At 39.8% G+C, this 24,589-nt stretch overlaps 4 protein-coding genes and 1 pseudogene across 4 annotated transcripts; 2 read left to right on the top strand and 3 right to left on the bottom strand.

The window, feature by feature from the left end:
• The first annotated feature begins 1,140 nt into the window (after positions 1-1,140).
• On the top strand, positions 1,141-6,970 carry LOC121781445 (RNA demethylase ALKBH10B-like). Its single transcript, XM_042179184.1, has 7 exons — positions 1,141-1,883; positions 5,033-5,163; positions 5,263-5,380; positions 5,689-5,805; positions 5,906-6,021; positions 6,105-6,259; positions 6,345-6,970. The coding sequence occupies exons 1-7, from the start codon at positions 1,358-1,360 to the stop codon at positions 6,772-6,774; spliced, it is 1,593 nt and encodes a 530-aa protein (XP_042035118.1). The 5' UTR covers positions 1,141-1,357; the 3' UTR covers positions 6,775-6,970.
• Positions 6,971-12,081: 5,111 nt separating this feature from the next.
• Positions 12,082-14,502, top strand: LOC121781437 (exosome complex component RRP4 homolog). The gene is made up of 7 exons (XM_042179176.1): positions 12,082-12,370; positions 12,455-12,556; positions 12,667-12,712; positions 12,909-12,998; positions 13,530-13,595; positions 13,680-13,748; positions 13,890-14,502. The coding sequence occupies exons 1-7, from the start codon at positions 12,216-12,218 to the stop codon at positions 14,340-14,342; spliced, it is 981 nt and encodes a 326-aa protein (XP_042035110.1). The 5' UTR covers positions 12,082-12,215; the 3' UTR covers positions 14,343-14,502.
• A 276-nt stretch (positions 14,503-14,778) lies between these two features.
• LOC121781442 (methyl-CpG-binding domain-containing protein 4-like) lies at positions 14,779-16,761 on the bottom strand. Its single transcript, XM_042179180.1, has 2 exons — positions 16,624-16,761; positions 14,779-15,425 (listed from the first exon to the last, which is right to left on the bottom strand). Exons 1-2 carry the CDS (start codon positions 16,654-16,656, stop codon positions 15,006-15,008), a joined length of 453 nt encoding a protein of 150 aa, XP_042035114.1. The 5' UTR covers positions 16,657-16,761; the 3' UTR covers positions 14,779-15,005.
• Positions 16,762-17,212: 451 nt separating this feature from the next.
• On the bottom strand, positions 17,213-20,204 carry LOC121781432 (sugar transporter ERD6-like 7). The gene is made up of 18 exons (XM_042179173.1): positions 19,973-20,204; positions 19,831-19,893; positions 19,659-19,748; positions 19,509-19,568; positions 19,359-19,424; positions 19,204-19,269; positions 19,050-19,125; positions 18,905-18,969; positions 18,744-18,836; positions 18,586-18,666; positions 18,429-18,513; positions 18,319-18,362; positions 18,195-18,257; positions 18,048-18,107; positions 17,910-17,963; positions 17,790-17,849; positions 17,602-17,716; positions 17,213-17,512 (listed from the first exon to the last, which is right to left on the bottom strand). Exons 1-18 carry the CDS (start codon positions 20,126-20,128, stop codon positions 17,394-17,396), a joined length of 1,416 nt encoding a protein of 471 aa, XP_042035107.1. The 5' UTR covers positions 20,129-20,204; the 3' UTR covers positions 17,213-17,393.
• Positions 20,205-21,515: 1,311 nt separating this feature from the next.
• On the bottom strand, positions 21,516-23,884 carry LOC121781424 (annotated as a pseudogene).
• Between the last annotated feature and the right edge of the window lie 705 nt (positions 23,885-24,589).

Genomic DNA, 24,589 nt, shown 5'->3' with positions numbered 1-24,589 from the left:
CTTTCTATGAAAATAATTGGCCTTCCAGTGTGCACTGTTTGAAACTTTGAATGTTCCTAAAAACTGAAATAAAATATTTTATTTCACATATTGGTTTAAATTTGTTAATTTTCAAATATAGTATAGTACTACATATGCTTAAAAATGATAGTAATTATTATTTTGTCCAAATTACGCTTTAATCTCGGGAATCAGGACGTGACGAGGTAATAACTTTTTCGTCAAGTTAATAAATTTTTATTATATATATCGATTAGCTGGTTATGATTGCTAATTCGCACGGTAGATTCGGTAATACGTTTATTAAATATTAAACATCGTTAATTTAATTCATTTTGCACTAGTGTACTGTATAAATTAAAAATATTACCTATAATACATATTTTGATCAAGTTCATTTGTATGAATACTAATCGACTCTAATCTATAAAGAACCCAAGCATTTTTAATGGTTTACATTTTCTAAAGGGCAAACTGTAAATATAAATATAAATAATTATAAACTCACAGAAAATCACATTTAACACTACAGGGTCGAAGGCGACGTATTTATTGGCGTCAGAAGAAATAAAGTGAACGTATTAAATAATGAATAAAGCTTTGCGGCCACATTATGGCCAGCCATAAATTAATTAAATAATAAAAAATTGATTTTTTTTCAAATTTTTGATTTAATACTACTTAATTTTACTTTTATATCATCTTCGTTATATGTTGCTCAACATGTTAGTGTTGCTCTTTCGTAGTTTTTGCTCAACTTATTACTACTGTCATTTCTTGATTGTTGCTCAACGTATACAGTAATTCGTGATATTAATGTGTTTTACGTAATGGAATTCAAATATAAGTATCAACTTACAAGTCCATTCACACACATATAAGTTTATATCGGTAATTCTAATTTTTTTATACATGTAAATGGACTAAATTAACTCTGGCCGGCCACATTATGGCCATTTAGAATCACTCTTAAATAATTTATCACTGGTAATTTGAATCTAATTAGATACACTGCAATTAGCATTAATTAATACTGCCACCTCATATTGTGATATACTAAAATTCTGACACGTAAGCAAATTGTTCCCATGGGTGCGGACATTTCCACCTCGGATATAAAAATCCACGTAAACCCTCGCTTTCATCACCACCTTCTCTTCTCAGCGCTTTTTTCCGCTCTCTACAAATTCTAGACGAATACATTTCTCAGTTAGATTTCTAGAAGCACAACTATCAAAATCTGAAACCAAAACATATCAATTCAGAGCAATCCAGATTTCGGTAGCGAAAAAAGTGTGATCTATTTTTGCTTCTTCACCCGAGATTTTCTAGCTATACGCTGACCAGGTTGTTCGGAATGCCGCCGGCGGTGGGCGTAGCAGCACCAGCAGCACAGGGAGATCGGGCGGCCTTCAAACCGATGGTGGTTCCGGCAGTGGTTCATCAGCCTCAGCTGCCGATGATGACGGCGGCATCGGAGGCGTTCGCCAAGGACGCCATTATCGCCTGGTTCCGCGGCGAGTTTGCTGCGGCGAACGCGATTATTGACGCGCTCTGCTGCCACCTGACGCAGCTGGATGACGGGGCGGCGTACGAATCGGCCTTCGCGGCGATTCACCAGCGGAGGTTGAATTGGATTCCGATTCTTCAGATGCAAAAGTACTTTTCCATCGTCGACGTGACGGCGGAGCTGAAGAAGGTGGTGGAGAAGAAGAGATCGGAGAATGACTCGGAGGTGAACAAGGCTCAGGGTGATTGTGCGGCGGCGATCGACGGGGAAGAGAAAGAGAAAGACAATAATCAGGAAAATTCGTTGGTGAGTAATGAAAATGGCGGAGGTGAAGTAGTTGATGAAGATTTCTCGTCGGAGATTACAGATACAGGTAACCTTTCCGGTTCTTAGATCTTAGATTTCTATTAGTCGAACTCGAATCCATTCTCCTCGTCTCTGTTTTTTTTTCCTGGCAAATTCCAGATCAAATATTATAATTTGATTTAAATCTTATCAAATATACGTAATAGAATTAAATCTTCATCGCTGTTCCGCATTTTCAATTGATTTCGCTGTCAATTCGATAGTACAGAATAGAAAACCAATCTTGCCATTCACAACTTACTTCATAGTTGTGAATTTTAATGCTAAAGTGATTTATTAGCTTAGTAATTACAAGTTGTCATTTACGAATTTAAAGCGAAATCTGTTAGTTTCATAAATATACATCTTCAAAGTTCAAACTAGATCCTATTCATAAATTAGTGGAAGTATCTGGAATCGCGGTTGTTATTTTCCCGAGGATTGTTTAGAAAATCGAGGAACTGGTAGAGTTAGTTAAGGAGTGCAGGATAGCAACCTAACGGAGAGTTGGTTCCAGGAAAAATTGATCATTAATTAGGTCATCAACCCATGTACCGTCCCTTAAAACGCTATTTGCGTGCCTCACTGTACGTTTTTACTCCATCCCTTAACTAAGGAACGGAACATGCAACCCTTCGTCCCTTAACCGTCCCTTAAACCGTCCCTTAAATTAATATTTATTCAATTTCATTTTTTTTCCACCAAATTCAATTAATAAAAAACACACTTCATTCAAAATAAAACAACATTACAACATAAAATAAAAATACAACTTAACATTAAAAAAAATAAAAAAAAGACATAATTAAAATCCTAAAAAAATAAAAATGACATAATTTAAAATATAATTTTATAGAAAATAAAAAAAACTACTCTGTCGGTGAATCATAACCCTGGGTGCCCGGCGTCGACGAACCGGAACCACCCAATGTGTTGCACATGCTCCCCCAGTCACCGAACGCGTTGAGATCCCACGCGCCGGAGTTTCCGTCGCCGGACATTTTGTGATGAGATGTTAGATGAAAATTGGAGAGGAAATGGAGATGAATTGGGAAGAATAGATGTGTAGTTTGTGTGTGAAATGAGGATGAAATATGAGTATTTATAGAGTAAAAAAAAGGAAAAACGGCTCTATTAAAGGTAATATTACCATTTAACATTTTTTTTATTTAATTTTATTTATTTTTATTTAATTCAATTTAAAAAAATGAATTATTGCGTCAGCGTGACGATTCTCACTTGCGGGCCGGCGAGTGGGCGTCACGCATGGCCTGGGAGCGCGCCACGTCGCCTCGGCGCGTGGCGAGCCGTCCCGCGTTTCGTCGCGGCGGGACGGGCTGGTTACGGGACGAGACGCTGCAATGCGTCCCGCCCCGGTTCCGTCACTGCGGAACGAAACACGGGCCACCCGCGTGACGCGTTGCGGGTGGCCTTAAGGTCCACCTGGAGATGCGTGAGGTGCCACTTATTACATAATTTTTTTCTTTTGACTTATTTGATGAGGGGGCGGCGGCATGTTCCAGCCGGCGTGGCTGCGCCTAGTTGGTTTTGTCGCCCTGTGGGCCCACTGCCTCCCTTCTTCGCTCCCACCTCTTTTCATCGGATACTCTTCCTTGATTTTAGGGCTCTCGCTCTGTGTAACTCGAGTGGGTCAACTCGCCACATGTAGATTGGATATTTCAGAGGGAATATGGAATACTGTTCCAATTGTGGCATGTAATAATGGAGGAGAGCAGATGTGCGACTATTCAAAGTTTTTATTTCAATGAAGGAAAGTCCTAAAAAATTATGCCCATTCAATATTCAGTGCTCTACAAAAGGTGCTACCTTTTTCCTTCTTTTCTAAAATTTGTCTGGGCATGTTATTAGTGGAGCTCTCGGTACAGCAAATATATGTCATCGTATCTTTTTGTTCTTAGCAAATAGCTCAGAAAATGATGTTATATAAGTATTTGTTCTATTCTATACACTTCTAAAACTCAATTACTCCACCTTCCTAAATTTAGTTGTTTATTTTCTACGGAGGGAGTAGTACTAACATGGGAAAGAGTAATATAAAAGTAAAATCAAGTAGTATTAAACCAAAAATTTGAAAAAAAATCAATTTTTTTTATTATTTAATTAATTTATGACTGGCCATAATGTGGCCGCATAGCTTTATTCTATATGGCAGTAGAGCTTTACAGTTTTTAGAAGTGCAGTTGTAATATGTTTGCACTAATCCGCAATTCGTTAGTCCTAGGGGTGGGAAATGAATGCATCTTTATGAGCACCGAACGGCATGTTGGCTCCGGTCATTGCAGCGCAAGTGGGCTACAATTATGTGCTGCTTAATTTTTTCATTAAAGGGGTCACCTCACTTTTAGTTAATTTCAAAACACGAGATACTTTCCATAGACTGTCTGGTAATCCAACAACATTAGACGCAGTAAAGATGCAATAACCATTTAATATTTTCAATCTACGTACCTACTTAACGAGGATTGCGTGATATATTAGTTTTGATGGCGCTTTGACAGTGGCATGCCTTGTCTTCTCATGCCTGATATTTCTGCTCCTCATCTTTTCTTTAGCATGATACTAGTACTCCCTCTATCCCACTCAAGATGTCCACATTCTTGAGTGGTAAGTAGGGAGAAAAAGTAGTTGAATATTTTAATGAGGGAGAAGAGAGTGATTTATTTCTAAATATAGAAAAATGACATCTTGAGTGTGACAAAGGAAATGGGACATATTGAGTGAGATGGAGGGAGTACTCAACTTGGTTATGTTACTATCTGGATTATAATGTTTTGATTTCCAGTTTTATTTTAGCTACCATTTTGAAATGCTAAACACACTTATCATGCTCAAATACATAATTTGTAGAAACTTTAGAGATTGTTAAATTGAAGCAACATGGTGGTTACTTAAATTGAACCAAGAACATCAGAATATGAAAATGGCTAAGAATATTTGAATGAAGGAATCTCATGGTTATTCAAAGAAATGTGTATATGCATGATTGGAAAGTGACAACTAGAATGGTGGTTGTTTCTACATCCAGGACGGGAAGAATTACAGGAAGCTTTTATCTCTTTGAGCCCACCAGTTGTGCAAGGGAATGTTTTCTTCACTTCAGTTTAATGTTGTGTTTGATTTTTCCATAATCAATTCTTTTTGTGATATGAAATTCAGGGTCTCAGGAAGTGCAACCCTTCTCAGAACCTGTTGATATCTGTTCTAACCATGAACAGTGTGAGGCACGCCGAGCCCAGATCAAGATGACAAAAGGTTTTGTGGCAAAGGAACCAGTGAAAGGGCACATGGCAAGTATTTCCTCATTGCTGTTCCCACTCTAATCTTGAAAGGAAGTTCTAGATGCTTCTGTGGCAAGCAGGATAACTAATGGTTTTTCACAATTGCAGGTGAATGTTGTCCGAGGTCTTAAGCTATATGACAACATATTCACTAATACTGAGCTATCTAAACTGAATGACTTTGTTAATGAACTCCGCGTTGCTGGTCAGAATGGTGAACTGTCAGGTGGATTCCGTGATTCGTGATGCTTTTATAGTTAAACTAGTTGTTTCCTTTTGGGCCGGAAGTTATGAGATTGTAAAGGGCATCTTCTATAGGTTTGCTTGAGCAGGTTTGGGCATTTGTTTTTACTTTCAGATAAAATTACTATTTAATATGGATCGCACATAATGTTTGCCTTTTAGCCAATAGATGAAGATACTGAATATTATTATCCTATATAGATAAGCTTTCCTAGACAGCTTGATTTACACATCTCGTCTTCTTTGATATGCAACTATTCTTCATCATCTTCCCGGTCTTGTTTAATACAGGAGAAACCTTCATCTTATATAATCAGCAGACTAAGGGAAACAAGAGAGAGCTGATTCAGCTTGGTGTTCCCATTTTCGGACACGTTACAGAAGATGACACAAATACATTCCAAAGAAGTATGCCAAGTCTCCTTTTCATATATAGTACAACTCTGTTGCTTGCTGTCCCAATAATAATTTTTTTGCTTTGATGTTCGGTACGTAAATCTCTTTGCAGATTATATTGAGCCGATTCCAGCTCTTCTCCAAGGTGTAATTGATCACTTGATTCAGTGGCGTTTGCTCCCAGATAATAGGAAACCAAACAGCTGCGTCATCAACTTCTTTGATGAGGTATTTATGCATCCTGGTTTTTAGACTCTTGATCAATAGTGCAATTACAATGTCCATCAATTTGTGATTGTATTGTTTTGTAGGGGGAATACTCTCAGCCTTTTCTAAAACCACCCCACCTGGAGCAGCCTCTTTCCACCCTCCTCCTCTCTGAATCAACAATGGCCTTCGGCCGCATGCTTGTGAACGATGGTGAAGGAAATTACAGAGGGCCTCTCATGCTCTCTCTAAAAGAAGGGTATGTATGCTTGTTGAAAGTTTCAAATAATCTACTCTATCTATTGTAACAACAAACAACAGGTTTAACTCGAGAAGTTTCTCAGGTCTGTTTTGGTGATGAGGGGAAACAGCTCGGATACAGCAAGACACGTCATGTGCTCCTCTCCAAACAAGAGGGTGAGCATCACTTTCTTCAGAGTCCGAGCAGAGGTAGACCATGCATCATCAAAGACGACCACTTCGTCCAAAGCAATGACTCTTTGGCAACCTGGCGTCCCTGTGCCAAATAGTTATGGGCCGGTTAATATGATGCCCAAATGGGGCCTCATCCGTTCTCCCATGGTAGTGTTAGCAGCTGCCCCCATGCGCCCGGTGATTGTGAACCCTAGAAAAATCCAACGTGGCGGTACTGGGGTATTCTTGCCATGGAACGGTGGTTCGCGGAAGCATGCAAAACATCTCCCACCACGTGCCCAGGGAGGACGGTTTCTGTCCCTACCTCCTCCAGCCGATGCTAATAAACCTGAGAACTGAAACAAACAACTCTTGAAAGATATAATTGGTGTAAGTTGAGTTTTTATATATTGCGTTTTCTAGAGTAATTTGGTGAGGAACGAGATTGTGCTTTATCTTCTTCTACTTCTTTATAGGGTTTTGTTGATTCTACGGATGTACTTTGCTTTCATGTCACATTTTTTGACGAAAGATTACTAGCTAAATTCTCAAGTAATCTATACCTATACATGTAATGCTTTACACAAGCTGAAACACGATGAAAAACAGTACTGCAATTTTTAACACCCATAGTAATTGCTTCTCTTTTGTAAAGTGGTGGCCGTTTGTTAATACTCCCTCCGTCCCGTGCTACTTGCACTTATTTCCTTTCTGGGCGTCCCAATTTATTTGCACTCTTTCCATTTTTAGTAACAATTATCACCTACCGCCGTAATTGTTGACTTTGTCTATCACTCATTCCTTAATCTCCGTGCCCAAAAGGAAAGGTGCGACTAACCCGGGATGGAGGGAGTAATATTTTATCAATAGTATTATCTTTTTTGTGTCTTAAGGAATTCTGGTGGAAGGATTATGCTTGATTCTGTTTTAATTATGCAAAATTAACTAAAAAAGTGGATGCCATATATTCGGCTCATCCATTCACATTTGTACTTATACGCCTCGATCGTATTCTATTTCATACATGAGTGTGTATGTGTGTATCACATGAAGTTTGATTAATTAAAGACAGTTGTTCTCAGTATAATAAACACAATTCATAGTGTTTCTATTAGAGAATGAAGGATATTGATTCTCTAAAGCTGTCTCCCATGCCTTTTTTACTATTAAAACCATCAAATAATTCATCCTGTCCATCAATGCATGAAAAACATTTTATACATATACTTATATTGTAGAAAAAGAGATGGATAACAAGTACTCCTACTAGATAGATACCATCACCCCATTTTGCTTTTCCACAAAGAATAGAATCTTCTTGTTTTCATAAACACACCTATCCATCCCTCTTCATCAATCACAAATCAAGATCACAAATGGAGAGGAGTCCTCAGCCCTCAAGCATCTGCCAACGCCTCTTCAGGCTCGTGTTTGGGGCGCTCCCTGCGCCTCCTTCCTCTCGACCAGTGTATGTCGAGGGGTCTGAGATTGGGGTTGAGTTCAACCACAATCTCAAAGCTCAAGATGGTGCAGGCAAGAGAGAGAGAGATAAGGAACATAAGAGTGTTTCGTTTAAGGGAGAAGGTAGTGGGAGTGATGATGAAGATGCAACGATAGCGATGGATGAGACGAAAACGAGGAGGCATTGGCCTCTTCTGAATGTGGCGTCCAACATAAATGAGAAGTCGGAGGCGTTTATTGAGAGGAAGAAGAAGGCCATGAGCAGAAACTACAGCCTTAATTGATTCATTCATTGCTTATCACTATGTGATATTCAGAATAAGATGCTCTTTTCTTTTGTATATGTCATTGGTTCTTGTCCTTTTGTTATTGTTTTTATCAAGTTTCATCATCATTCAATCTATGCATGGCAGTAGCCAAAGCACCAAATTTAATTTTGTAATACGATCATTGAAGCTAGTAGAAACTTGATCGAGCTCCAAGAACTGCGCATGATTATTTGAATAATTAAATTCAATCAAATCAGATTTGTATTTGAGTTCGCATAATAACATTGCATTTGCACACAAGTACTTATATTATTGACACAGAGTAAGCAAATACTTATGTTGCTAGGATTCATTAGTTCAAATTATTTACCAGGTTTATGTCGTTTCCATATTACAAACTCCTGTTACATATCCCAAAATTTAAATATTTTAATGGAATTTAATCATAACTCTTAAATCTTACTAATATTTACATATTGAACATGTTATTTATATGAGAATATATTGCACAAGTTGAAATACACTAAACACACTCCACGGTATTCGAATTCAAATTGAAAATATATATTAAAATATAACAATACAATTTTACATAAACATGCCACAACAAAATTAATGACCAATCAATTTAATGGCTGATTAAACCTAATTTCTAAACCATCGAACATTTATATCCAGTTATCGTAATTAAATCATACAGACCCAATCGTGATATTTGTTAACTACTAGCCCAATTATTAAATCTTAGAGCATCCACAATGGCGGCTAGCGGACCGGCTAGCCGATCCCTAGCGCTCGCCGAACCATTGCAGCAGGCGAGCGCCAAATCGGCGAGAAATACGGCGCAAGCCGATTCCCGAGCGCTGGCCGATGCGCTCGCCGATCGACTGGCCGCCATTGCAGGCTCTCGATCGGCGAGCAATCGGCCAGCGGATTTTTTTTAATTTAATTTTTGAAATACTATATATACGCGATTTGCACGTCATTTTCATTTGCACCACTTGTTTTAACGAGTATTCTCTCTATCTTAATTTCTGTACACACTACTAGAAAATTGGCTTGTAATGACACTTAAAATTGTCACTAGAAAATTACTGTGCTGACACTTCATCTATAATGGCACTTATGCAAGTGCAGCACCGGGTACCTGTAGTAAGAGGTAGTGTGTAGATAGTACATCTATGATGGCACTTTTTATGTTGAAGTGCAGTAACAATATATTATAAAGTGCAGTGAAAAGCTAGTGTGTAGATAGTACATCTATGCTGGCATTTTTTATAAAGTGTGATAAAAAAAAGTGTAGTGAGAAGCAATTTTTCTAGTAGTGACAAGAACAACAAAGCTAAATGGAGCACAACAACGAGCCTACTCCAGGGACGAGCGGGTCTCAAACTCCCACGGTACCCGTGGGAGGTGGATGGGGTCCGATGGCCGGGAACTACAATATGTACCCTTGGCAGCAGATGATGCCTAGGATGGCATCCGGGGGTGGTATGCTGGGATGGCAGGGGATGCCGGGGGGGCCGGCGATGCAGGGCGGGCAGGGCGTACCGGGGATGCAACCCGGGATGCAGATGATGTTGGGGTGGGCATCCGGGATGCAGGGGACGCCGGGGGGACAACGTCTATCGCCCCAGTTTTGATTTTGTGACTGCTTCTTCGCACACATCGACCCCATCGGAGACGCAGTTCACTGGGTGTGATACTTTCTCCTTAGAGGAGTTGGGGATAGATCTCGGGGATGCGGACACCCCCGTTCAAACTGGGGGAGTAGGGCGGGGTCGGGGCGCGCCAAAGAAGAAGAAGGGGAAGGGCAAGAGGGTGGTCGGCGAGTCGTCGCAGCCGGCTGATGACGACAGTCCGGCACGGAGGAAGTGGACGGACGCGGAGAACGTTGCGCTGTCCAAGGCGTGGGTGAGTGTTTGCGATGATCCCCTCGCCTCGAACAATCAGAGGATCGTCAACTTGTGGGCTAAAATAGCAGCAACCTACAATGCATTTTGCCCGGAGGGGAGGCCACTCAGCGGGGAGGAGTGCCGGAAGGGATGGGACCGAATCAGGGCTGGGGTCTCCCGATTTTCGGGCTTGTACACCAACGCCCTCCGCATGCAGGCCAGTGGCCAAACTGAGGACGACTGCAGGAGGATAGCGGAGAAAGTCTTCCCCGTGCCCGGGCTTTATAAGGAGTTCACCTACTGGAACTGCTATGAGGTGCTGATGGACTCCGAGAAGTTTCGGCAGGTGTCGATGCTGGCTGGCCGAAGAAGCAGCGCCTGAACTATACCGGTGATTACAGCGGCGACAGCAGCAGCGGTTCCCACGACCTCCCCTAGGATGTACAGGAGTTCCCGTCTCCTCCCGCGTTTGCTCGCCGCACTCACCCGGTTGGTCAAAGGCGAGCGCAACGGGCTCGCCAGGCATCCCAGGAGGTCCAGTCGGCATCCCCCCTGTTGGCAGGTCAGCTGAGCTCCTCTTCTTCGCGCGTCAACAAACGCGAGCTTAGATGTACAAGATCTTAGCTGAATGGAGGGCGGCAACTGACCCTGAGGAGAAGAGTTTTCTTCACGCAATGCTCGTTAGTATGCGGGCCGATTTGAATCCCGCCGCGGCACAGGTGGGGGGCTCAGACGCGGGCTCAAATGCCGCAGATTTGGGGGTCCCGGATAGCGGCGACAACCGCGGCGGCGAAGGCGAGGAGTGAGGCGAAGGGGGGGCTCGTGTGTGGCGGAGGAGTTTTTTTTTAGATTAATGTAACTTTTTTAATTAATGTATTTTTTTAATTAATGTACTTTTTAAATTTTCAATATTATTATTGAGTTTTCCCGTATCTGTATCGTAAATTTAATTCCGTATTTTGTGTGATTGTTAATTATTTATTTTTATAATTTTGTTTATTGTGGCTAAGCTATGACTGGCATATTGCTTGTCCAGATGCTTGTCCTGATGACATGGCAGGAGGAGTTTTTAGTGCTGCTGATATGGTAGGAGGAGTTTGTGACTAGACTATGGCTAGGCAATTTCTATTGGAGATGCTCTTAGAAAATTTGAATACTATAATTCTTTAAGCCCAATTTTGAAGACCTGTTAAATGAACAAATACTATTCCACTACTTAGATTTTTAATCCTAAACGCAGCATACTCCACTCTCCAGTCCAGCGCCCTTCTTCCTCTTCCTCTTCCTCTTCCTCTTCCTCTTCCTCTTCCTCTTTCTCGTTTCTCAGGTGAATTCTCTTTTCTTCTCTATCAGTTGTTTTCAAAATACAATAAATGTTGAATATTTTGGTGTAATTGGATTAACTTGATTGATCAATATGATCATAATGAGACATCAAATAAGTTGGAAATGCGGAGTACACACTTGTTTGAATTCGTTATGATTGGACGGGGGTTCGGGGGCAGCACCCCCAAGAGCGGGGTCCAAGGGGCAGAGTCCCTGGCTGGGGTCGAGCTGGAAATTTTTTATTTCCATTAAAGTTGCTATACAGAAATCTTCATCCGGAAATGTAGTTTTCGATAATTGAAGGACTAATTTACAATTTTAGAAACCCGCCAAAATCAGTTAAAATCGGTTAATTGATGAAGAGAAGCAATGTTCCGTGAAGAGACGCGATGCTTCGTTTCTGCATCTTATAATTGATCATTTTCGGTTCTAAGATCTGATCGAGAAAAAGACATACGAATCTTCTACAAACCTGAATTGTATCCGATCAAATATTGGTAAAACCACCAAATTGATTTGATCTGAAAGTGTTTTCACGCCTTTCAGAATATCCAAATTATTCACATTTGATAATATCTCCCTAACAATAAATACTTGGGTTTGATTACAATTTGTGAAAGTTTTTGCGTTTGTACGGTTCAAAAAAGGAAAAAAAAAAGTCGCGTTTTTTAGGAGACCAGTCTTCGCTCTAAAATGGGTTTTGGAAGGGAGTCCGAAAATTATACTCCAATTCTATCGAAACAGGCCCGGCAAAATTAGTTGCAATAGCCAATACTATATAGTTACAGTTGCCCTAATTTCTTCATCTCCAATTAGGGGTTAGGGTTTTACAAAGGTTTTCTATCCGAAAATGAGAGGCCTGCAGTTGTCGCTCGACAAAGGCCAAAAACTGAGATTCGAAAGAGCGTTCGAGGTGCTCGAATCTCTCTCCTCCAAATCCAATTCCGACGCCTCTGTCATCGTCGCCGACGACATTTCCGTTAATAATGAAGACTCCATTCTCAAGTATTCCCTCTCTCTCCCTCTCTGCTAATGCACTCATACTTTTTTTTTTTATCTTTTTTGGATTAAATTTGATGGGGGTTGCAGGGGCCATGGCACAGCGGAGATGAACGACCGCTTGGTGGCCACGCTGTGTGGAGTTGTGGAGCGTGTCAACAAGCTTGTCTATGTCCGGCCTCTGAGGGCCAGGTTTTTTTCGTCTCACTATATGAATGCTTTGTTTCTACTCCGTTATTTTAGTTAGTGAAGAAGATTGTATCTTTTGGTGTGGGTTTCCATGTTTTGTTGTTGTATGGTAGGTACAAGCCCGAGATTGGGGATATCATCATTGGCCGTGTTATTGAGGTAAAAAATGTTCTGACCTGTCAACATTTTGAAAGATAACGATCTTTGTACCGATAAGTGATCTTAATTTCTACATAATGTTAGCAATCTCATCATCATATTTATCTGATATTAGTTATTGCTCAGTCTATGAATCCTTTGCTTTCAACTACTTGAGTTATGAAAAAGTAATCTCGAACCCATCTTTGCTGTTAAGGTTGCACCAAAGCGGTGGAAACTGGAGATCAATTTCAGCCAGGATGCAGTGTTGATGCTTTCATCAATGAACTTACCAGATGGCATCCAGGTATCCATCCCCGATACTTGTTTTAAGCTTTTATTCCTCAGGTAGGAAAAACTTAGTGATGTTTAGGGCCTGAATTCGTATTTCTATTATTATCTTTTGGATTAAGAATCCAATTCCATGATTGAGTTTACTGGCAAACTACAGCTACCTTCTTTACATATTCATGTAAAATGTTTTTATTTGGGCTGTAAATTTATAATTGCCAGTGTAGTGTCATAGTGTGTTGCTCCTCGCCAATTTTATCTGGTTTTTCAAAGATATCTGTTATGTTTTCATGTAAAAAATGGCTTTTACTGAAACAATTGACTGATATATCCCCTGTTTTTCATAGCACGATGAAGAAACAGATATGCCTGTGATATTTTAATGTCATTGCATGAACCAATGGAGTTGCAACAGAGGGATATCCTAAATTCTTATAATTTTATCGAAGTCCTGAAAATGATTTCTACCACTTTTTTTTTGTTAATGAGTTAATCTGTCATGCACATCCTCCTTTCCTTCTTTCTTACTTCTACTATTGGTTTTCAGAGACGACGAACTGCAGTTGACGAACTTAATATGCGCAGCATATTTGAAGAGAATGATGTCATCTGTGTAAGACCCCTGAAAGCTCACACTTCCTAGCAACTCTATTTACTATTTCCCTTTAGTCTCCTAACAAGGGATGCTTTGATTCAGGCTGAGGTTCGTGGCTTCCAACACGACGGCTGCTTGCATCTACAAGCAAGAAGCCAGAAATATGGAAAGGTTAGTACGCCATTCCACATTCGATGAGGAGTTCAGCTCATTGTTTGTTGATAATGTTGGTTATCTCATCTAATAGTTAGGTCATTTTTCTGTTTTTTGTGTGATTGTTTCTCTGATTTTGCCTTTTGTTTTTGGGTACAGCTCAAGAGAGGGCAATTGCTTACAATACCCCCTTATCTTGTCAAGAAGCGTAAACAGCATTTTCACCATCTAGACCAATATGGAATTGACCTGATACTTGGTTGTAATGGATTTGTTTGGGTTGGCGAACATGTTGAAGTGCGAGATGATATGATAGAGGATCTGTCGGACAAATCCGAGCAACAAAAAGTGAAGTCATGGAACACAATGGGGGATGAAGAAGTACAAGAAGCATACACTCTGGACACCAGGCAAAATATTTGCAGATCAGCTAACGCCATCCGAGTGCTGTCTACTTTAGGCTTCACGATTACAGTAGAAATTATCACAGAAATTGTAGAGTTGAGTAAGTCTATGGATCTCGATGTGCATGAGATGCTTGGTGCAGAATTCTATGTCATCGTTGCTGAGAAAGAAGCAGAACGTAGAAGCTTGCCAACAAAAAGGAGATGATAGATAGGTAGAGGAGTCTTGAGTTTTTTTTCACTTTGTTGAAGTGTAAGACCAAGTATTGGTAGAAGCCATTTTGTAAAACTAATTTTGATACATCACATTTGTAAAACACTGTCAAATTTTCTTTGAGTTGACATGAGTGCCTATGTTCTACTGATTATTACTCGTGAACTTGTTGTGCATCTGCCTATGGAAGAATTTATTGAGTGCGAAAATGATGACGGAAATCTTGAAATCTGAGAGTTGAAGTGGGACTGTGGGAGGATGAGGTTTGAGCACTCATTTTTGTTTAAAGGATGTTGATATCCCTTAGAACTTGGGACATGGAAAACAAAATACATGAGGATAACTAATAAATAATAATGCTTGTGGAGTATATTTTTGTAAATTTTTTGTTTTTTGTCATTTTTTACTTAGCCTGCATTTCAACAAAAAATACATCCAATTCCAATTTCAATTCATAAAAATAACAACAAATAACAGTACCATAATTGCAAATGCAACATACATTCACCAAGTATGCACATCTATGTCAGAACCGAAATCTGGAACAACTCTTTCTCCCCCACTATGAACAAATGGAAAACACAAATTGCAGCTCAAACAGACTAAAGAACCCCGTTGATGTCAGCCTCGGTTCGCTGTTATCTTAGACGTTGTCTCCTACACGAGCTTAGGACTTGTAAAACTGAAATCAGCAGGTGAGATGTTCTTTTTGAACTCCGGAAACTTATCCAAGAACTTGCTAACATCAGTCAAGGCCCTCAATTTCTTGCCATTGGGAGCATCATAATAGCAGTCCATTTTAGATAAATCCCTCCGCATTACCAATGTCCTCTTGAACCCGAAAGGGGTTTTTGGAATGCCGGGCTTGTGAATGGCCCAAGTGCGGGTTTCATCGCGTTCTATATCAGCTGGATCATCGCATGAAACACCTGGTTTCTTGCTGCAGAAAAAAGGGTCCTCACTGAATTTGCTTCTGATTTCTTCAAACTCTTCCTCAGTAGGAATCAGCCTCCACTTGAAACATTCCGCGCATTGTGCACTCCATAGGTCAACCAAAGCATTACCACTTATTGATTGCTGTCACAACAAAGCATTATCAGCTCAAAGAAACAGGACATTAAAAATCAAGAAATCTGCATTTAATCAGTCAACTTGAGATTGAATTACGACCAAGAAAGACAGATGTCTCAACTAAGGAAAAAAAGCCTGGGCCCTGATCCCTTGAACTCAACAAACTACTATGCTCTCAATGTGCCACATCTCGTGTAACAAAGTTTTGAGAAATAAGTAACAACCATTTTTACTCAAGGGCCAAAGGGCACTTGCAGAGGTCAGCCGGGATCATCACAGTTTGTTTGTGGTTCATGCTGTGGAACCATTGGATCACAAGTAAGACCACCAAAACCTACTTGAATTCGACTTCATAACTACTCGGTTCCATATCACACCGGCTAGTGATTCAAATAAGTATACGCAAATCGTAACATCCTAATCGTGTAGTATAGGCAAGGTTCCATTCCACCACAGTTGCTCCTTGTATAGATTCTCTGCCCTGATTACTGTAGTTCAAGCAATGCCAATCAAATGGCAGGCAGCCTCAAGCTCAGATTCACCTCCTAATACATATTTTCGTTCCCCTCCACATGCCAAGCATCCGAGATTCCGAGTAATGTAAATTCCATAATAATGATGTAAAAATGAACAATGCTCGGATATTGGGGACATGGAAAGGCAACCAGTGAGGTGTATCTGAGCTCGGATACCGGCCATCTAATGACACCGCACCAAGTCTGGAGTGAGCCAGTAAAGAATCTTTACTAGGTAACAATTTTTCTCATAAGGACATAAAAAAATTAGATTGGAGGTTTTCAAGACAATTAAGCCATTGTCAAACAGCCAGAAATCAATGAAATGTGAAACAAGAGTTCTTCAAAAATCAAAACTGAAAAAGAGAATATTCATTTTTTTCAACCAAACAGAAAAAGAACAGCATCAAGGGAAGGGAAAAGGTCTCTCTTTCCCTCCCCCATCTCCCTCTCACACAAACAAGGCATCGGCCAACAATTTGAGGAATTAAAAGAACCAAGTATAGTTAGCATTTAATCAAACATGTAGAGTACGCAGAAGAACATGCAATTGGGATTTCGTTCACAGCAAATCTCCTAAAAAGAAAAAGAAGAACAAAATATAGAGAAAAAGTAGATAAAACGGAATGCAGGCATAGATTCGGAAGAAAAACGGTAGCAAAAAAAAGAGGGGGAAAGGGAAACAGTACCCTTTTCCTTTTAGATTGTTGGCTCTTCTTCATATCAGCGAATTCAATTTACCCAGCAAATTTTCTGCAGGCGGAGGCTTCTATGACTTGTGTATATTTATTTACCTCTTTAATACTCCATCATTAACTCACCTTAGATTGATTAATGCCTATTTATTTTAGTTTTTTATTTAAAAAATAGAATACCCTAATTTCATAAACAAATTGCAGTAATATTTTAAGAGGACATATATATCACACGTACACTTTTTTTTATCATTATTATATCATACGTGGCGAAAGTGTTTGCTAGTATTCGTCAATGGTCATATTCACCCTCTGTTCCTTCGTAAAGAATTGGGCCATAAAAGAAAAAATTGAAAAAATATCTTTATTTTTATAAGACTAATGGAACATATAGTTGGGCTTTAAAAATCGAACAATTGAATTTTCAATTGACTTGTTATCAGTGGCCTGATTTGAACATAAAAGTCACCGGAAATTGAAAAAATTGAGCGATGCAGCTGTGAACTTGGCATTATTCCTACAAAAAATGGAATACATATTTATACTTTTCTTTTTCTTTGGAAAGGGAAATCAAAAGCCATTATTGATATGGAGAAGTTCCATGTTTCAATCACAAAAAACAGTTAAACATACAGCAAATAATTTGCTGTCTCTTTCCTTTTCATACAACAACATAACTAGCATCAACATCTCTCATCTCTTCAGTTTATTACCCACCCCATTCTTTGGTCCAAAGATGGGGAAAAGGAAGTTTCTAGAGTGTTCTAAGAAGAGCTGATTGCTGCCTGTATTTGCTCCAGAGTTCTCCCTTTGGTTTCAGGCACTACCTTGATCACAAACACAACTGCAAGTACATTTACAGCTGCATAAAGCATGAATGAGCCTGCAATAATCCCATCCACATTGCATCATTGTTAGTCGATCTTTAGTCGCAACATATAACTGTTGATTTTGATGCAAAATGTTTGTTACCATAGGTGCTCCAGCTCATTAGGAAATTGAAAGTGTAGGAGCAAGCCCATGAACCAGACCAGTTCACTAGTGTGGCAAAGCTTCCTGCAGCTCCCTTGATGTTTAGTGGGAATATCTGCAATGACAAAGAACCTCTCAATTTCAACATGTTAGTTAATCATAGTTCAGAAGAGTTGTTGGTGTCATACCTCAGACATGAGCACCCATGGAATTGCTCCCATTCCAACTGAGAAAGACCCTATGTACACCTAAACCCAACATGTTATTCTTGAATTGTTGCATGAAAAAGAGTGACAAACTTAACTTACCATTACACCACTCAAAGCTAGTGCTGGAGCTGCTTCAGATGCTACACCATACTCCTGTTTGAGAATGCTACTATGTTATTTCTTGAATAACTATTTTTGGAAGGATTGAGAAAGCTAGCACACACAATCAATATTTACCTTCACATAAAATGAGCTCCCTAGCAACAGACAACCTAGGAAAAGACCTGATCCAGAAACCTGAAGGAAAAAAAAAAGATTTTCTTACATTCAATCATTTAAGACAATGGGAAAAACAGCATTTGGTTGTTGCTAACTGATACTCACCACTAGAAGAGGTTTTCTTCCTGCTCTATCAATAAAAGTAGCAGCTAGCGCGGTAATTACCACCTGCACATGGAATGCGCTTAGATTTCATTCAATCCTAGTACTTAATGATGCAACAAGGTACCTGAAGAACCGCATAGATTATGGTTCCAACGTCAGATGGGAATCCTGCACAGAAACATTGTATCAGATTGCAGTTTTGTGGAGAATATATCTTCGTTGTTTATATCTCACCTGCAGCCTCAAAGATGCTGCTAGTGTAGAAACTGACTCCGTTGATTCCTCCGAACTGTTGGAACACCATTAGTCCTACTCCAATCTGTTTCACATATGGTAGTTAGAGAAAACAGAAACAGAAGTAAATATAAGATAGAGAAGATCAATGAGTAACCATGAGTGAACTGAGATATCGCCTTTGAAACAGATCTAGCAGTTTCGCTTTTGGAAGCCTCTCCAGTGTTTCTACATTGTCCTGTCCATTTATACACTCTCATATTCATATTCATTGTGGAAAATCAATCAAAATGAAACTTGGGAGTTTTTGCATACCTGAATCTCGGCTGCTTCCGCTGATATATCAGCATCCTTTCCCCTAAGTCTGCGTAGAGACGCCTCAAACTCCTTGTGTTTTCCTTGTCTTGCCTTGACAAATGCCATTGTGTTATGGTTTTTCTAATCTCAGACAAGAAGCAGCGAATTTGGATTCTTACCAGCCATCTCGGGGATTCTGGGATGACGCTGAGACCCACAAGAAGAACAGCACAAGGAACTATGCCTGCACCAGTTTTACAAGTGAGTTTCCTACACAGATTATATACATAAAAGAAGTATCACTAGAATGTGCAGTATTATTACCTACTAATGCTAAATTCCTCCATGTCATAAACGTGCCTACGACGAAGGATACAGACACCCCAGTAACAATCATAAGCTGCAAGGTTAAAGAAGATGAGAAACAACCTTAACTCTTGGAACAAATCCTATATATGTCCAAAACAAGTTTTCCCACCTGGTTTATAGTTGTCAAAGCTCCTCTCAGATCCTTCGGGGCGATCTCAGCTATGAATACCGGAACCTAGTAGTAACCAAACAGAGACAACATTTAGCCTATATCTAGATTGCTGCAATTTTTGTATATATCCTAAAATACGTGATGAGTTTTACCACATAAGAAAAGACTCCTATCCCATATCCAGTTGCCAATCTTCCAATGTCTAGAAGCAGGGCATCCTATGAAATCATCACAGTTTGCAGAATCAAAAAACTTGTTTTCGGAATCTATTACAAGATTCTAGTTGTGGTAAAGGATGATACCTCGGCAATGTAAATCGATAGCCATCCCATCGTACAGACTCCACTTGATACTAACATTGCCTGCTTGCATTTCAATTCATCACAATAACTTGTAGTAAATCAAAGATTCTTAATGATGAATGCGATTAGTTAGATCCCAACAAAACTCACCCCTTTACGGCCTATTTTGTCCGCGATTTGGCCACATGTGATTGCACCAATCATTGCTCCAATATTCAAGATGGAGCCAAACAGAGAGTACTGCATTCATAAAAATCGAATCTTGAATCCTTCCTACTCGAAACTTCAAATTAAGACATCCTAGTTTGAAAATTGAAGTAACCTCAGCTAAGGACAAGTTGACATCTCTTCTGATAGCAGACTGAGTAGGTGAAGAATACCCTATCTGCAAAAACAACATTCATCAAATGATCAAAGCAAAAAACTTTTATCGAATGAGAGAATTAAGATTAGACAGAACGTACACAAGATCCGAAGGCGTAAGAGCCACAAACTGCAACAAATGTGCTTAGATACACCATGCATCTATTCTCATTGCTGCTCTTTTTGGAGGGCTCTGCTGCAAGAAGTGGAGCTCTACTCTCTTCTCCACCTCTCTCGACGTCTTGCTTTCCAGCCATGGCCTTTTCCTACTATCACTGATCACTAGCCAAGCTGGAGATGTGATGCAAGAAGAAGATGCAGATCCGAGTTTGGGGCTGGTGACTTATATGCTTCTTGAAAGATTGAATTCATGCTATAAATAGAAACTCTACAACTGTATTTTGTGGACAGATCTACCCTCAGCATAGTGTTCAGTAAAAGATACTATCATTAAAATTACCAGAAACAGTATATTGTCTTGTTTTTACACTTCATTGAGATCATGCCAGTAAACAGCAGTTAAAGTTAGTTATCTTTTTTTTTTTCTTGATTCCCATCAAGTACTTCAGTATCTCCATATCACTTGTAGTAGTCCCACTCAGTGAAGTTGCCAACTAATGAAACGTGAAGATTGGATTCAAACAAGCAAACAAATAACTGATCACATGCAATGGATGGGTACTTCTGCTGAAACCTAAAACAGACAAGAATATGATTAACAAAGTATCCCAACAAGCATTCAAAAACTCATTTTTATTTTTTGTTTCTGTAGGGTTAAATTAAACAATTTCAAATCAGCTTTACAGCAAAAGAGGTTTGGCATAAAGCATGGTGCAAAACTGCAAAATATGCAAGTTGGGCAGAGATCGATCTGTAAATATAATTAAACAATTTGCAGAGTATCTCCATCTACCACAGTTAAAACTCCCAAGAATCATTTATTTTCATTTAATAATTAATGTACTGTATTGATTAGCATAACTTAAAAGGCAAAGTACAAAGGACTAGATGCCAAAAATGACAGTAATGACTTAATCAGCAACTATATATATACTACTTTAGCAATTTCTATGATGACTTTAACCCAAAAGATAGTCTAATGTGAACAATAAGAATTATATCCCTAAAAAGGACAATACTACATTTCACAAAAATTCAAATCTCTAGGAAAATAAATTATTTACTGTCTTTATAATGATTACTTGCACAAACACAAAACTTACATTCTTTTTTGTTACTGTATAATAATTGTGCAACTAGTGAACATTCTTTATAAAGTGGTATATTAAGAGGCATAGATTTAGTTTGCATCTGTCATGTTCGAATCATTGTATTCGGAGATGTGGATCTGAAGATCTGTTTCATTTATTTGGCTATACATATATAAATCAATAGTTTTAATCGCTCATTGAATGGTCATCCATTTCTTTTGATTACGAAAAATAAGTGCCCTTCTCTTGATTAGAACTGCCATTGCCACGCTGGTCCAAGCACATTGGCTAAAGTGAGGACGGGATCGGGATCGGGACCGGGACAAAACTCATTTGGTCGATTTTTTGGAGGATTAGGCTCATCCAAAGTACGGACTTGAACTGCCATCTGTTTGACACCTCATTTTGAGTTGTGAGTAGTCAAGACACAGAGAGAATCTGGCCTCATTTGTTAACAAAGGCATATGGGGGCATCAACCCACACTGAAAATATAAATATACATAAAAATGGAAAATGAGTATACAGTTTGACTGGATATGATGAAGATGAAATGATGGAACACACAAAACTCCCACCCTCTCCGTTTTCATACCAAAAAACACCACCTGCATCTGTTAGAGATGGCAGCGAATCATCTACATTCTCATCAAACACTTCACCCCAATGCCCAGTAACTAGCTCACCCGCACAGCAGCCGTTGTTTTTCTATCGGAGACTAGTCCAATAATCCCTTTGAAGAACAATAATTGTGACATCTCAAGTTCCAAAGAATCATATCATGAATATACATCGAGACCAAAACTGAGCCTGTTCCCGCACATTAAAGGAAGTTATCTACCATTTTGGATCTCATCTTCCTTCTCCACCTCTGGTTGGTCGTGCTCAACAGTATTAAGTCTGATAACCAGCATGCGTCAACAGATTACCAGAACCACCGCTACTCACAGACCTCTCAATGTCTTCAAGATTCGCAACGAGAGAAATGGGCCTTTCACGTATTGAAGGGATAGGTACGTCTGTATCTAACATCTTCACGACCTGATCCATTGTTGGCCTAGCATGAAGTTGAGGGTGCGAACACAGAACAGCAACCAACACATACTTCTCCACAAGCTCCGGAGGGCCCAAATCCGGTATACCCTCTTCAGCTACATCCAAAGCTCTCCCCTTCCTGACTAAGGACCAAGCCCAATCAGCCAAAAGAGTTGGCTGTTCATCATTTACTGCAATGAGTGCCTTCTTCCCACTCAAAAGCTCAAGAAGCACCACCCCAAAGCTATAAACATCATTCCTCTCTGTCAACTGTCCAAACAACGCGTAATCAGGTGCCACGTATCCCATTGTCCCTGCAACTATAGTGCTCAAGTGTGTCATCCCTTCTGGTGTGAACTTCGCCAATCCAAAATCCGCCACCTTAGGCTCAAACTTGTCGTCCAGGAGAATGTTACTCGCCTTAATATCCCTATGAATAATCGAGGGCTGTGCACCATAATGCAGATAGGCGAGCCCCCTAGCCGTCCCAAGGGCAATCCTCTGGCGTATAGGCCAACTCAACTTCTTATCCACCAGCCCGAACAAATGATCATGAATGCTCCCATTCTTCATCAGATCACACACAATTATCCTTTGATGACCCTCCAGAGACGTCGTGGCTGTGCAATATCCTCTCAATGCAACCAAGTTGACATGTCTGACACTCGCAATTACCTCGACTTCATGAGTGAAACTAGCATCCCCTGCTGCAGAACAGTTCTTGAACCTCTTCAATGCAACTTCGGAATCATCAGGCAACACGCCCTTATACACATTTCCATACCCTCCTCTCCCAATTATATGATCCCTAGAGAAATTTCGTGTTGCAGCCTTAATTTCATCAAATGTGAACCTAATCAGTGTTGTCCTAGCACCAAATGAATCTAATCTAGAGCTCATATTAGTATCAGTTCGCATACTTTTCAATTTCTGCTTCAACAGTCTTTCCTTTGTACGTCGTAAGAACCAGAGCAGAGCAAACCCTAAAATCAAAATCACAACGCACGCGACAACTACGACAGAGATGACAATCTTCTTCCTCTTGCTATTCGACTTGGATGACGCGAAATCGAGATTGAACAAACACTTAGTGGTACCAACATCGGTGGGGCCGAATTGATTGGCGAACGCCGCGGCGTATATGAAGGGGTATGCCGTGCAATCGGAGACGTTCCCGATCGACTCCCCCTGCAGATACGACGACCGGATTCCGGCGAGCTCCGTGGTGCACGACGCGCAGGGGAATTGTAGAGGAGCGACTGATTGCAGGCGGATTCGACGCCGTCGAGGGCGGACCGCGGCACGGCGGCCTCGAACTCCGAGCGCGTGGTGATGTTCATGCACCCGCCGGCGATCCACGGCGTCTGGAAGCCGCAGCGGAGGCGGAAGTTGATGCCGGGGACGTACTCCCCGGCGAGCGTCTGGTAGGCGTCCCAGCACGACTCGGAGGCGTCGAGCGGGGGGTGGAAGGAGCCGGTGAGGCAAAGGTGGTCAGCGAGGACGAGGCGGAGGCCTTGCAGGATGTACTGGCACTCGAAACGAGTGTCGAGATTAGGGCGTTTGGAGACCGGAGCCAGACGCCGCAGAAATTCGAAGTTGAGAGGGCATCGGGAGGGAACGGTGTCGTTTTGTAGTAGTCTCCGGCGAGAAGGACGCCGATTGAATTGTTAGTAATTGGGAAATTGATAGTAAAAACAGTAGATAATAAATGAAGCGAAGCATCTGTAGTGGGGTTTGCAGTTGCGAGGGGAGCTGAGGTTATTGTGAAGTGAGAGAAAATGGAGGTGAACAGTGGCGGATCCAGGGCCCGAAAATGGCAGGACGGAACTTATATTTAAATATTAAATATTTAATTTAATATTATTTTTAATAATAAAATAAATAAATATTATATTAATATTTAAGTAGTACTAGCTTCATTAATAAAATATAAACATGCTTCAGCTTGCAAATATGTATTATTCATTTTAAAATAAAAAAAAATATAAATATAAATATGCTTTAGCTTGCAAATATGTATTATTCATTTTAAAATATAAAATTATTGTAAGTATATGTACATTTTAAATCACTCTAAATATTATATACAAAAGTGATATAAGTAGAGCACTAAATATTTATATTTCAAAAATATTTAAAATGTTTATTTTGTTACATAGAGAATAATTAAGATGCATGGATCAAATTATAAGTAGTTTAGGATAAAAAAGACTTTAACACAAGATTAAAAATGATTTTAACTAAAGAATAAATATAACAACATAATATATGCAACTTAATAAAAGTTTAGATTACATAAAGTATTTAAAGGTATTATTTTGATAATAAGAAGAAATATGAATGGATAAAATAAAAAATGAAAAATGAAAAAAAATATGTTTTTGTTGAGAATTGAACCCTAGACATCTTAGTTAAAAATTCAACAACCAAACCATTGGACTACTACATTTTATATGACATTTATTGAAAATAAA

This window comes from Salvia splendens, chromosome 2, assembly GCF_004379255.2.
Source record: "Salvia splendens isolate huo1 chromosome 2, SspV2, whole genome shotgun sequence".
In the NCBI taxonomy this organism is placed as follows: Eukaryota; Viridiplantae; Streptophyta; class Magnoliopsida; order Lamiales; family Lamiaceae; genus Salvia; species Salvia splendens.
Note: the sequence above shows the minus strand (reverse complement) of the source record. Positions and strands in the feature narration are given on the sequence as shown.

Coding starts and splice junctions, on each gene's coding strand:
- LOC121781445 (XM_042179184.1), top strand. CDS start 1,358: ATGCCGCCGGCGGTGGGCGTAGCAGCACCAGCAGCACAGGGAGATCGG. Junction 1,884..5,032: donor GTCGGAGATTACAGATACAG/GTAACCTTTCCG, acceptor TATGAAATTCAG/GGTCTCAGGAAGTGCAACCC. Junction 5,164..5,262: donor AACCAGTGAAAGGGCACATG/GCAAGTATTTCC, acceptor TCACAATTGCAG/GTGAATGTTGTCCGAGGTCT.
- LOC121781437 (XM_042179176.1), top strand. CDS start 12,216: ATGAGAGGCCTGCAGTTGTCGCTCGACAAAGGCCAAAAACTGAGATTC. Junction 12,371..12,454: donor AATGAAGACTCCATTCTCAA/GTATTCCCTCTC, acceptor TGGGGGTTGCAG/GGGCCATGGCACAGCGGAGA. Junction 12,713..12,908: donor TCATTGGCCGTGTTATTGAG/GTAAAAAATGTT, acceptor TTTGCTGTTAAG/GTTGCACCAAAGCGGTGGAA.
- LOC121781442 (XM_042179180.1), bottom strand. CDS start 16,656: ATGAAGAAGAGCCAACAATCTAAAAGGAAAAGG. Junction 15,426..16,623: donor AACAATCTAAAAGGAAAAGG/GTACTGTTTCCC, acceptor TTGTTGTGACAG/CAATCAATAAGTGGTAATGC.
- LOC121781432 (XM_042179173.1), bottom strand. CDS start 20,128: ATGGCTGGAAAGCAAGACGTCGAGAGAGGTGGAGAAGAGAGTAGAGCT. Junction 19,270..19,358: donor TAGGAGTCTTTTCTTATGTG/GTAAAACTCATC, acceptor GGTTACTACTAG/GTTCCGGTATTCATAGCTGA. Junction 19,126..19,203: donor CTTTGACAACTATAAACCAG/GTGGGAAAACTT, acceptor TTAACCTTGCAG/CTTATGATTGTTACTGGGGT.